Here is a 13515-nt window from a genome sequence, read left to right on the forward strand (position 1 = left end):
GAGTAATGTAATTTTACCACAGGACGTCCGTAATAATAATGGCCAATTCGTACAGGATAAGAAATCTAAGTAAAACTAGCAGAAGTGGGAGGGGTAACTTAATTTACGCACCGTCGCCATGAGCGTATTATGTTGCTTCCTGATAAAACAGTTAAATCCGGTCGAATTATGTATTAATAAAATTTAGATTGGATTATGTTGGTAATAGGCACTTACCTAACGCCTAAAGAAGTTTCGTGCCTCTAACCTTTCGACCTTCTTTTTGATCTGAATGGTATGCAGAAAACACTTGAGTTTTGCCACAGACTTGTCCCACCGTCTGAATGCCTTTTCAAGCACCTCTATACTTGGAAAAACTACTTTTAATCAGGACATTACGGAATATTTACGTACATATTTACAACGGGTCTATTCGCACGGGATTAGTATTACCCGAGGTAATTTTTCTGGACCTTTTTACAGAAGGTGAAAGTCGCCGTAATAATTACTGACATTGTCCGTAATGATTACTGAGATGGCACATTTGGACGGGAGTCACGGGACTAAAATCACTGAGAAGCTCTGGTAATAATTACTTTACCCCACCTCTCCATGTTAAACTAATCCCATCCAAATAAGACTCAAGGCAAGCAAATATTGGCACATATTCTAAAATCAGCATTATTTCCTGTGGTTAACATGCAATAAGAGGCTTATCCAAGTGAGAATTAAAAAAAAGCTGAAACAATACTTTTTATTGGCAGTTGGGATAGCCACTTTCCTCATTTCTAGAGATGAAGGAGGGTGGAGCAGAGAGAAATGAATAAGCACATCAATCACTGTTGCGAAGCTAAAGCCGAGGAGGAAATCACACCGGCGTCTTGTGCTGTAGCTCTATGTGAATTTCAAGGGCACGTAAGAGCCTCCTGATACACGGCTGGGGTGAGGAGTCCACAGAGATTACGCAGAAGTATTAAGTGTCTCGTTTGTCTTTCTTACCTTCAGCCAGTGTGAGTCCAGCACTCTGCCGAGACATAAGTGCTGCCAACGTAGAGCGTATGTTTGACTGTGTAACGGGTGCTGCTGCACTCACCAGAAACACTCTGTAGGCGTCTTTGCGTCTTACAGGGCCCCAGCATGACTCGGTATCATTGTATTTCACACTCCCAGCACTGCACGAGTGATTCCCACTGCGAGAAGGCAAACAATTACACTTCTGACATCTGCGAATCGATTTCAGGAGTTTATAAAGTACTACTACTACTATATATATACACTTGCATCAAGAAAACTCAAACTTGAGGGGGAAAAAACACCTCAATTGTATTTATTATAAGCTAAGCAAAAATATGCAATTTGGTGCAGTTGCTGATATTTATATGGCCAAAAAGAAAGATGAACTCAGTGAGATCTTTATAACAGCATAGCAGACTACTTACATAAAGTGCATATAAATATCATTTGTTACTATTTCTCCCAATAATATGTCAATATTGAAATGCTTAGTTTTATGATGAAAGGTCGGTAGATTTTATTGTGGGTCGAAAAATATATAATGCAATACAATGATGATTGAGAAACGTACAAAAAAAGTTGCTGAAAAGCCTGATGTATCATATTTGATTATCATATCAATTCATTATTTTCTAGAAAAATCATGTTAAAATGTGATTATCATGTAAATCTAAGTTGCTTTAGTCCAGTGCTCATCTAGAAATATAAATAACAATATAAAAATGCATTCAGTCAAGATTTCACAGCAAAAAGAGACGTGTACCACAACCTAAAGGGGGACGTTTTGAGAATTATATTAAAAGGCCTTTTACTTGCCTTCTGTTGTCTGACTTTTTTTAGCATGTAGTAGATATGCATATGCATTAGGGGTGTAATGATACCCTCATGTAACGAATCGATACATATCACAATACGATATTATTGTAATACTCCAAGACATATGGTAAAAGGTAACAAAAAAATGAACTGTTGATTTAAGTGCTAAATTTGTATTACATTGGGGGTGGAAATGAATAGGCTTGGACTTGGTGCTGGTAACCCAATGCACAGGACAATGCCTGTGAAACCAATAAGAAATGACACCAGAATACAAATATTCATGATTCTGAAAATACAGAATTATTTAGATGAATATGCTTTCACTCTGTCACTGGCTAGATATATTTAAAATAATGTAGGCCAATTTTTACTGGTAACATAAGACATTTGGCATTATCAGGACACACAAATATTCCCCCATTACATTATTATACATTATATTCAACATTATAGTAGTTTAATCCTGACACTAAAACTCTGTAAACTTACATTTTTTCCCTCACAGTAATTTTTTATTTTGGGTGAACTATACACAATACATATGGTCACTATCCACATTGTTGCATTTTTGTATAGCGATATATTGTGACACATGTATATCAAATATGACACAGGAGGCTTGTTTGGCGTAGACCGATTTTCACATGCATTTCTTATTGGTTTTAAACATTATCTTCTAAGTGAAAAAGTCTACCATAAGAAATTAGTTGTGTTTTTATGACTGGGCCATTTTCTTATTGATCTGCAACCAATATGAAATAAATCTAGTTTTAATTTTTGACCAAATGTTATCATTCAAAAAGTAAAGCTGATGTTTAATTAATTAATGGCTAGAAGAAGAGCAAGATGAGAGATTTTAAACTCACCAAGCGACCTCCATCAGTGATACAGGTACAGCAGCAGCATAAATGGCCAGGTCTCCGTACAGGTACACGATTAGGCAGATGTAGAACATGTTGACGCCAACTGCAGAGAGAAACAATCACATTCTGAAGATTCGTGGCTTTACATAAAACATCACTTCAAATACAAACATGTGGAGAGGTTCACAGAACCTGAAGATGGGCAGCATCATTCCCTAGAAGATTCCTCTGATGTTCCTCCCTAAACACTATAGCCGCTACACGCATAGAGCTGTATAAATCATCCTAATTAAAGAAGCAAGCACTTCATTATGAAATCCCCCCTGCTCTTCTCTTCATTAACCCCACACTCCTCTTCACCTGTTCTTCCATCCATCCATCACTCAGCCCCTGCCTGTTGGAGATGAGATGGAGAGCATTCAGGAGGAAACACAGACCGGCTTCACCACAACACACATTCATCATTCACAGAAGCTCCTACGAGGATCTCAAACGGTCCAGCCAACCAATCAGCTCATTAATTACCCTGAAAGTCGACTAGTGCTAACAGACTATTTAAACTAGATTTAAATAAAGAATTTTTTACGATAGACATTTGTATGAGCTTAATTGAGCCATCTTTCCCTTCACCTAAAAAAAAAGCAGCAAATGTTGCTTTCAGTTCCAGTTCATTATGTGAAGAGTGACGAAAACATGGGAAATTATGAATGCAAAATCAGTTGCTGTGCTCATTATAAACAAATTTTTTGGGAAAGGAGAAAAAGACTGTTACTTTAAATATAAAAATATTGATGTTTCTTAAAAAAGGTAATTTTTTACACAATTTCACCGAATTAAAATCCAACCTTCTTGCTTTACTAGGCTACAATATCACTGTGTGAAGAGAAATAGCAGCTTCTTTTTGTAAATGCCTTTAAATGTAATAAAAAAAGATGCACTGATAATTCAAATTTGGATAGATATAGTTATGGCTGATAACCAATGAATGGCATATTAAAATTCTAGACTGTTTTGTCAAAAAAACTTTGTTTAAATCAAACACTAAAAGCTAAAAATCAATTGTTTTAAATGCTCAAAGTGAACAACTTTGAGTGAGGCATCAAAATGTAACAATTAGAGGAAATGAGCATCCACAAATATGATAACCATGGCTCAGTTTCTTCCTTCAACTCAATTCTATAGGATTTTGATCCAGTTTTATCATCCATTACCCCGGTTTCACAGTCAAGGCTTAAGTCTAGAGAGGTTTTAACTGAAAGCAACTTGCACTGACATTTCTTTAAATATATCAGTGGCATTGTTTTGTCTCAAGATGTTTGTTTTTTTCTTTTCTAAAGGCACGTTTCTAAAAGCTACTTAAATGTCCTAATTAAACGAAGGTCTAATCCTGACTTAATCTAAGCCTTGTCTGTGAACCCAGGCCTAAATCTTTCTACATTGTTTTAAAAGTAATAGCAAGCCTCTCCTCAAAGAGCAAGAACATGCATGTAGGCTACAGTTCAAGATGAGCTACACACCAAAGTCTAATAGTTATGGTTAGAGGCTACTAAGAAAAAAATCCCCATTCTGAGCTAAAGTAATAGCACACCTAAAAACAAAATCAATCATGAGCTAATCTATCTCCTCTGTGGCATTATTCGAAGCAGTCTTCTAATCAACCTGTCAGTGGGAAGGTTACAGCCACTGTGAGCAACCCAGATAAACCAGCGGCCATTAAGAAACCGGTCCAATGATGAAATGACAGAAGCCAGGCTTCCTGTTGTTAATTTCAGACCAGAGCGGATTCACATTCAGCTTTAATTTACAAAAGAAATTGAACCCAAAGATTCGCTGTGTGTATTTTCTGTAAAAACAACCTCCCACCTACCTCAACAATACTAAAGTCCATTCACAAACGTTAAAGCCTTTAACTACAGTTCAATATAAAAGCCTGCAGTTTCTTTCCGCTGAATGGCAGCTCATGGATTGATCACCCCCATTACAAAGGCTGCGTTTAGCAATTCCACTTGGATTAAAAAGACAGCATGTCCTAAGACAGGAGGGCAAACGAGTATTATCTTTAAAGCTACAGTCAATACTAAAGTCACACTAACTAAACTAATCTCCTTCACAGTGAGTTACACTTCCATTTAATATATTTACGGTCAGAGTCTGCTCAGATAGTCATTAGTTTCTCCCAAGTGCACCTCCAAAGTGGCCACTTCACTCCATTCTACACTGGGAAAGGTCAGAGCACAGCAAGCTATTTTAACACATCACGCTTAATAGAATAACAAAAAGTCGACAGGGCGAGCGTGTGACGTCTGTGCCGAGAAAACACAAAGCTCTGAAGCTACAAGTGCGTGCTTGTGTTCACCAAACGAAACGAGAGTGCATGCTGCGCATAGGAGGCAGTGCTGGTTTGTTTGAGGCTGTAACAAGTGCGTCACCTAGTGCATAACACTTGCCATCACATGCTGTGGATATATGGAACCAGGGTCAGAAATTAACAGGCAATTTTTCCTTTTAATTTGTTCCTTTTCTAAAGGGCAATTTTAATGATAACTGTATTAAAGAGTATTTTATGTCAAATACTTATATTTAACCAAATTACTTTTATCAAAATACTATATTACCAATAAAATTCTCGACATCAACAGAAGTCACATTTACACTAAAGGTGGAACAGAAGCTGCATCTAACATTTACATAGTCAGTTTAATATAAAGGTGGCATACATGTATTTAGAGTGAATTCTAAATACATATATAATAAATGCTTTAACGTACATTTACATGACAACTGCATAATGTTGCATAGTGTAAATCGCTTACATAAAGTATATCAATTCTAAAATTGAAAATCAGGAAATCATTTCAGGGCAGAACTGCAATTATGACAAATCATTAGTCGATTATTGCCATCAACATTGTAATAATGATTATTAATGTCATTTAATAGAAAACATAAAAGGTTTTATGGGTGGAGAAACGTCTCGTCATATATTCTTCTAGGCAACACAGACAAAAAAAAAAACTAATAAAAAAAAGAAATAAACTGTTTTTTAACTTATTACAAACATCGCATTGGTTATCTTAGCAGGATGAAGAAAGAAACGGTTCTTCAAACTGGGAATAAATTAAACACAGAAAGCGAGCATATAAAGTTTCGCCATCACTTCAGCCTAGCGCAAGGTCACGGAGTTAAGCCCTCACGCAAAAACTCCTGTTATATTCACAGAAGCTGCGAAAAGATGATAACATTTTCTACACTGCAAAATTAATCTCTTGTTTACATTGTATCTGCACTTTGATGTTTATGTTCATGCAGAGTTCAGTCAGCAAACGTGTGCACTGAACAAAACACATTTCACTTTAACCCTGATCGTCGTAATAGAATTCGTTTAATTGTGCAGGGGCATTTTTGTTCATTTCTGTGGCATTTTTGCCCTAAGCCCAGTTCATTTCCAACCCTGTATGAAACAGCTCAGCAGGCCATTTCTGATGTCCGTCCTTTGCTTGATGGTTGGAGAAGATGCCAAAAGTAATGCTGTTGAGATATTACAAGGCTGCTCGGGGCACTGTTGAGTCAGCCTTTGTGTAGCGCTGCTCGTGAAATGATGCTTAGGAGGGCAAGAATTCTGAAAATAGGAATCAGTATAAATGACACCTCGGTTTTTAGTTCAAGGTGAACACCGCGTCTTCATATTCATCATAAGATTCTCATTACCTGGGTTCTCCATCTTTAAGCGAACCTCTCGTTTCCTTATATTAGAGTAGATAAAAGATCAACAGTGAGGTAATTACAACCAAAAGCAATTTAACTAGTTCTAATTGCACCCCATTAACAGCAAATAACCTTGTTCAATGTTACTGAACACTGAAGCAAAACTTGACCTTCGGACACCATCTTTTAAGGCCTGTTTAATAGTCTTATAAAGCTAAATGTCTTAACTGAAGATTACATTGTAGTGCATAATGATGCAAGAAATCTTACCTTTATTAAAAAACATGGAGGCCATTTGTCCCATCTCGACCCTCTCGACAATGTCAAAGTGGTCTATATTCGAGGCACGCTCTGTTACATCAGATGACAAAACCAACAATGACCTTGAGATTTTGATCTTGGGTAACATTGCAAACCATTATTGACAAAGACAGTACAATACAAACAGCACTTACGGACAGAGAGAATGGGCCGCGTCTCGACAGGTTCCGAACGTCCCCGGATAGTGACCTCATCATCTGAATAGTCCGAGCTGGAGTCGCTGTCATTAATCTTAAAATGGTTGTAACAATAAAATTGATTAGTTTACTAATTCTAGGCCCTGAACAAACACGCTCACAACCAAAAAAAAACCCTAAATTATCAAAAATTGACATAGTATGTGTGAGCTTGGTAATAGTCAGTCATCTTCATTTATATAGCGCTTTTAACAACGGATTGTTTCAAAGCAGCTTTACAGAGATAAACATAAACATAGGTAAACATAGCAAGTTTGCTCACAGTTGAACAACACTTTATAATACTTTATTCAGCAAGGCTGCATTAATTGATCAAAAGTTACAGTAAAGACATTCATAATGTTACAAAAGATTTCCATCTCAAATAAATGCTGCTCTTTTGACCTTTCTATTCATCAAAGAATCCTGAAAAAAAAAAACATCTTCACATTGTGGTCTTCAATACATTGATAATAATGAGTGAATCAGCATATTAGAATGATATCTGAAGGATCATGTGACATGTAATGATGCTGAAAATTCAACTGTGCCATCACAGGAATAAATTACATAAAAAATATATTCAAATAGAAAACGGTCATTTTGAAATTGTAATAATATTTCACAATTGTATTGTTTTTACTGTATTTTGATCAAATACTGCAGCCTTGGTGAGCAGTAGGCTTGCCGCGATAGACGGTGTTGACGGTGTTACCGGTTTTAAGCCCCATCACCGGTGACATCACTTTCCCACCGTGACACCGCGATGTCTTGACTTTTTTAAAGTATTCGTTTTTGCTAAAATATTTATTTGAATTAATTAAAAATAATAATTATCAATTATTTAGTTCAGAAGAGAGCATAGGCTACATTATAATTAAAAACTGAACTGCGCAGTGCGTGCCAAGAGCCAGTCACGTCACAGATCAGCAAGCATCAGGATTCCATTAAGCATGTGGAGATGAGAACGAGTCAAATTACAGAAAAGCAAGATAATGGCGGAATGTGTAATTTATTTAGGCCTGTTTTATTTTCTTATTCGTTAATAAACGTTTTATGGTTCTTATTTGTTTGGGCCCACAGTTTGACGATTTTCAGCCTATGCATGGGGTTATTTTTATTCGTTCGTTATGCTAATAAAAGTTCTGTCTATAAATAAAAAATTTATTATCAGCGCAGAGTTTCCGCTAGAAAAAAATGGTGCCGGTCAAAGTGACCGGCAGAGGTTTCGTTTAACGGACATTTTGATGATATGCCGGTCAAATATCGCCTCTTAATTAGTCAAGTTGAGGAAAACTGGAGGCAGGCTATGTAACTTAAAAAATGACATAATCAGGCCGTATAGAATGCAACATGTTATTATTAGCCTAACTTTCAAATAGATGAAAAAAAACATGAACGTCCGATTGGCGTCAATTAACACCAATTGTTGTTTACTATGGTTTCACACACATTCACTTTTTGAAACATTGAGGCACGGATGTACCTAATACAAATAAATAAAACATCTCCAGTTAACTAGCAGATCATTAATTTAGTTCGCTATTAAATAAGAGATCTAGCGCTAAAATCAGTTGTTTTTTAAATCAAGCTGAGCGCTCGTGTCCGCTGCTATCAGTTGCATGGACGACGCGCTGCGCGAGTTGCGCAATCTTCACTTGGACGCGCGTTTCAATCTATCGCCGTTGCGGAGACTCTACACAGGCGAAGCACTGATACTCGGGCGCAGAGATATCACGCAACACCTGAAATAAAGCTTGCCACAAAGAACCAGCGAAAGTAATGATTATGCATGAAACATTTAAATATAAAAAGTTGATAAATTGATAAAGTTGACGATGCAGACTCGCCATCTTCGCAGTAGTGAACGCGCATAGAGAGAGAAATGCACACTTCATATGAATAAATTCTTATTTTTTAATCCAGGCAAATTTGTTGATGAAACATTGATTAAAATGAAGATACAATTTATACAAAACGAAATAAACTTTAAAGAAAGGCTTTCTACAAAACAAAACTAAATAAGTGGTCAAAATCATGTCTGACCAATTCCAAATGTTTTCCGATATATAGGCCTATTGGTCATCTTATGATCCTATCTTACTCATCTCATGCGGTTCCCTTTTCATATAGCCTAATCAACATAGATGAAATAAAAAAATAATAACATTATATTATTTATAAAAATGAAACGTATATTTAAGGTTTTTTAACTTATAATAAGCGTCACACCGCTCCGCTTTGCTCACATGCTCTGGTGTGTAGCCTAATGCATGTGTGTGTGCATGTGGTGGAGGGGTGCGATTTTCGAATAATAATCAACCCAACGATCTTCGAATATTATTTTTGCTTGAAAATTTCGTTTTGTATAAATTGTATATTAATTTTAATCAATGTTTCATCAACAAATTTGCCTGGATTATTAAATAAGAAGCGAATATAGTGGACAATATAGGCTAATCAGGACACGGAGGCGTCGGCCCGTGCACACTTCTCTCTATAGGCGCGTTCACTACTGCGAAGATGGCGAGTCTGCATCGTCAACTTTATCAATTTATCAATAATATCAATGGACCTGGCCATATCTGAAACGTCTCACTCAATCGTTCGTTGTTTAGGTCTATATTACAGCCGTTCTAGGCGTGCGCTTTATTTGAAATGAGGCATGCGATGTTGTTTAATAACTTTCAAACGGTAGAGCCTGTTCCTTTAACATAGCCAAAGGTCGGGGTATTTTTGCTTTATACATTTTAGGCTTATTCTCAAATTCATATTGTGTTAGGGGGGCGGGATTATTACGCAATTTTAATCGGACAATTTGACCGGAGAGATTTAATTTTGTCGGACATTTCATTTTTTTCCCGGCCAATGTCCGGTAATTACCGGACAACGGAAACCCTGTATCAGCGAGCCGAGTTGTTGTTTTTTTGCCCATTCAAGCAATTGACGCTGAATTGCCAATTGACGCTTATTTCGAAAGTGAAAGTATAACGCGCACGCATTCAAAAGCTATTTAACCCCCCCGCCCCGGCCCCCACGGTGACACCGGGATTACCGGTATTGTGACACGTCGATTAACCGGTGGGAAATTTTCCTCACCGCGGCAACCCTAGTGAGCAGAAGAGACTTCTTTCAAAAACAGACCCCAAACGTTTGAATGGTAGTGTACTGCTTATGGCTTGTTTCACTTCTATGGTGCTTTTTTGTCATTTTTGGGGCTGTACAGCACCAGTCCCTTTTGACTTCTATTGTACGGTGATAATTCAGCCTAACTTTTTTGTGAGGTAATATCATACAGGTTTGGATCAACATGAGGGTGAGTAAATTATAACATTTCTTTTTTTTTTTGGTGAACTGTTCCTTTAAAACAATGTTACAAATGAATGTGAGGGCGTTCTAGACGAACACGTTTGATTATTGCCTCGGTTTACTTTTATTCTCTTGAAACGCTTATTCAGCATAAACACAATATATGTTGTTGCAGAATAGAGATAATCTATTAAAATATAAACATTCTGATTTTATAGTTGTATAGGCCGTAATATAGGTTGTCTGTATTCTGTTTGTATGGGTGAAACTGTCTAGAAACATACTAACCATGAGCCTCCTTCTGAGTTTGTCAACACGTAGCGATTTTAGTACATCTGCCCTAAATGGCCCCGTTTCATTCACCGATAGGTCAGTATGATTTCAAGTTTCATCGACTTTCTGGCTTGGGAAGTGTAACATTTCCATGATAAGTGTAATTTTCATAGGGAATAGATACTGAATAACAACATAGTGTTCAGGGTAACCGGGTGATGTCACTAACCTCTTCCTGTTCTCTCCTCTTCCAGCGTAGTTGGGCATTGGCAGCAGCCATGGCTTCAATCACAAACGTGGTGGTCATGAAACTGAGGGAAGACAGAACAGTTGAACACACTATTTCATGTGTAGCAAGTTTAATAAAAATAAAATAAAAAAAGGGAAACCAAGATGCAGAATTCATGAAAATTCAAACAAAATTCAAGAAAAAGACAACATACAATAACAAATTGACCATCACGATTTTTCGCATTATATTACACACATTTTTTTTAAATAATTTTGTTTATTAAAATGTCATACATTTCCCCACCTGAGATAACTTATGTTATTCTGACATAAGGCTGCGTGAGTGGAAACAATAATATTACCTAAAGAAAAAAAAACAACTACTTAAAGCAGAAAGAATTGTTTTAAAAAGTCTGACTCAGAGACTTGTCATTGGTGCATATAAATGAAATGATTCAATATAATTAATCCCTGTGTTTATTTAGTCAAAAACAATGTGGAAACACACACACACGTAGGGTTTTTGTGTTTTATGAGGACTTTCCATAATTTTTATACTGTTCAAACATTCTTTCCCAGGGGTGCCCAATCCCGTTTGTGGAGATTTACTTTCCCTAAAGTTCAGCTCCAACCGAGATCAAACAACTAAACCAGCTAATAAAGATCTGCAGGAGCACTTGATAATTACAGACGGGTGTGTTGGATCAGGGTCAGATCTGAACTCAGTCGCTTCGTGTTGTGCCAAATCCAGTGTAGACAGCATCTCTGATTATAATGGGTTCTATTTACTTCTGTTGTGTTGCGTCGTGACTCGTGCTGCTCGAGGCTGGTGTAGACACGGTGTTATAGAAAACATTCTGCATTTTTACATTTTCCAAAAATAACATTTAGTCTGATTTATAAACTGTTTTCCTCATGGAGACCAACATTTTGTCGAAGATTTCAAGTTTTACTGCCCATGTGGGGACATTTATTTACTTTTTTTACTTTAAGCCTTTATGTATAATGCATTATAAAAGGTATTGATAAATGTACTTTATAATTCATTATAACTTTTTATAAATAATTGTAACCAAAGTTAAAATACATTATAATATTTGCAGATTCCTTGTTACATCTGAAATTGGTTGTTTGTCACATGTTTTAATGCATTATACTTTCTAAAGGCGTAACAGTAGTATTCTGCATTATGACTGTGGTTACAATTATTCCTGAGACCATACAATGTATTAAAAGACGCATTACAAGGCATAACACATTATATATCTCTAGATAATATTACTCTAGTAACCTTTTTTTTTTACATTGTGCATATATAAATATATAGAAATCATAAATTTTTAAAGGGGCAATGACATGCATTTTTTTTTTTTTTTAAGGGGTTCTTGAGGTTCACTTATAAAGTGTTTTTAGCAAAAAACAAAACAAATATATGCATAAAAACTCTCAACCCTCATTCTGACCATCCATTTTTAAGGGGCAGCTCCTTTTAAGGCTTGTCAGTGAACGTCCGCTGTTATGATTAGCTAACGTCATTGCATATGAAACGGTATCAACGAGCCCTCGATAATTGCACGTGAGTGTTTAGAAAACATTATCCATATAAAAACCCTCATTTACAGACTAAGCATTATGAAATTATTTACGGTTTGTAATGCAGCTGCTGTCAGATCCAATACAGTTGGCTGCTTTATCTTTCAACTAAAGGGTCTTTGCAAACTCTCCATTACACTGTGCCTCATTTACAAAACAAAATGCTCCGAACAAACATAAAATCCTTCAACGCGATCTGGGACGCCATTAAAATAAACCATCCACTTGGTTCTGAAGCTGGGATCCTTCTGAAGTCTGTACAGAGAACACACTCTTATATGTCGAAAGATCAAGGCAAATTTGGTTTCTCGTGTCACGACCCCTTTAAATATATCACTCAGTCCTAGTGTAAAATATGAGAAACTGTGTCATATACATTACGTCAGTCTCATTCGGACATCTCCACTCATAACCTGTATTTAAAGACCACTGTTGTCTGCTTTCTTTCCTCAGCTGTTTCATTGATATACAGCTCCATTCTGTTGCATCTAAACTCTCATAACTCTCCCCTGGGCTCTGTCAGTGGCTCAGACAGCTGGCAGGTTGGCAGGGGTGATAAATGTGTTTTGATGGCCACAGCACCAGCGGCAGCAGTAACAGGGTTGAGAGGTCAGCTAAAGATGAGCGAGTGAGAGAGAGAAATAGCATGCAAAGAAGCCAAAAAGAAGACACGCCGTGCTCTTATTGAACACAACATGAGGTAGAGACAGAATTACATTTCTCAAATTCATGCCCTAACTACACACAAATTAGAGACCCATTCTGACCCCATTTGGCAAACCACCAAAAAAGATGGGAAATCTAATACATACAGCCTCCTAAACCTGATATGTCAAAACCCCTGAATAATCGAGCATAACAGCAATAATAAAACAGCAACTAGTAGAACGCAAACACCAATATGAAAATAAAAAAAAGAGTATTACTTCTCAAAGTAATAACAATAGTTTATTAAAACTTTAAGGATATTCCACAATTTTTATTCAGTGTTTTAATTTGAACAGTAAAGCCCATTCCCACCAAGAACGATAACTATAAAGATAACTACAGCAATAACTGTACTAGCATCCATACCAACGCAGGTATGGTTCTATTTATTATAAGGACATGCTGCAATTGTGTCATCTGCCGCTTTAAACGCTCAAGCTTTTTAAAGCAGGATGGATTGAGAATGGTATTGGACTGCTATTCTTTTACATTTAGAACAATTTGTACAACTATATATTTATTGC

The 13515-nt window shown here is 36.6% G+C and overlaps 1 protein-coding gene across 1 annotated transcript in view; it reads right to left on the reverse strand.

The window, feature by feature from the left end:
• Window positions 1-13515, reverse strand: part of tmem104 (transmembrane protein 104) — a 50470-nt gene that overhangs the window by 33850 nt on the left and 3105 nt on the right. The window contains exons 4-8 of the mRNA XM_056272029.1: window positions 10689-10770; window positions 6836-6932; window positions 6651-6731; window positions 2679-2778; window positions 1073-1169 (exon numbers count right to left, since the gene is read on the reverse strand). Of these exons, the coding sequence (XP_056128004.1) occupies window positions 1073-1169; window positions 2679-2778; window positions 6651-6731; window positions 6836-6932; window positions 10689-10770 (457 nt within the window). The remainder of the gene's footprint in view (window positions 1-1072; window positions 1170-2678; window positions 2779-6650; window positions 6732-6835; window positions 6933-10688; window positions 10771-13515) is intronic.

This window comes from Rhinichthys klamathensis, unplaced genomic scaffold, assembly GCF_029890125.1.
Source record: "Rhinichthys klamathensis goyatoka isolate OS25496 unplaced genomic scaffold, OSU_Roscu_1.1 h1tg000015l_1, whole genome shotgun sequence".
In the NCBI taxonomy this organism is placed as follows: Eukaryota; Metazoa; Chordata; class Actinopteri; order Cypriniformes; family Leuciscidae; genus Rhinichthys; species Rhinichthys klamathensis.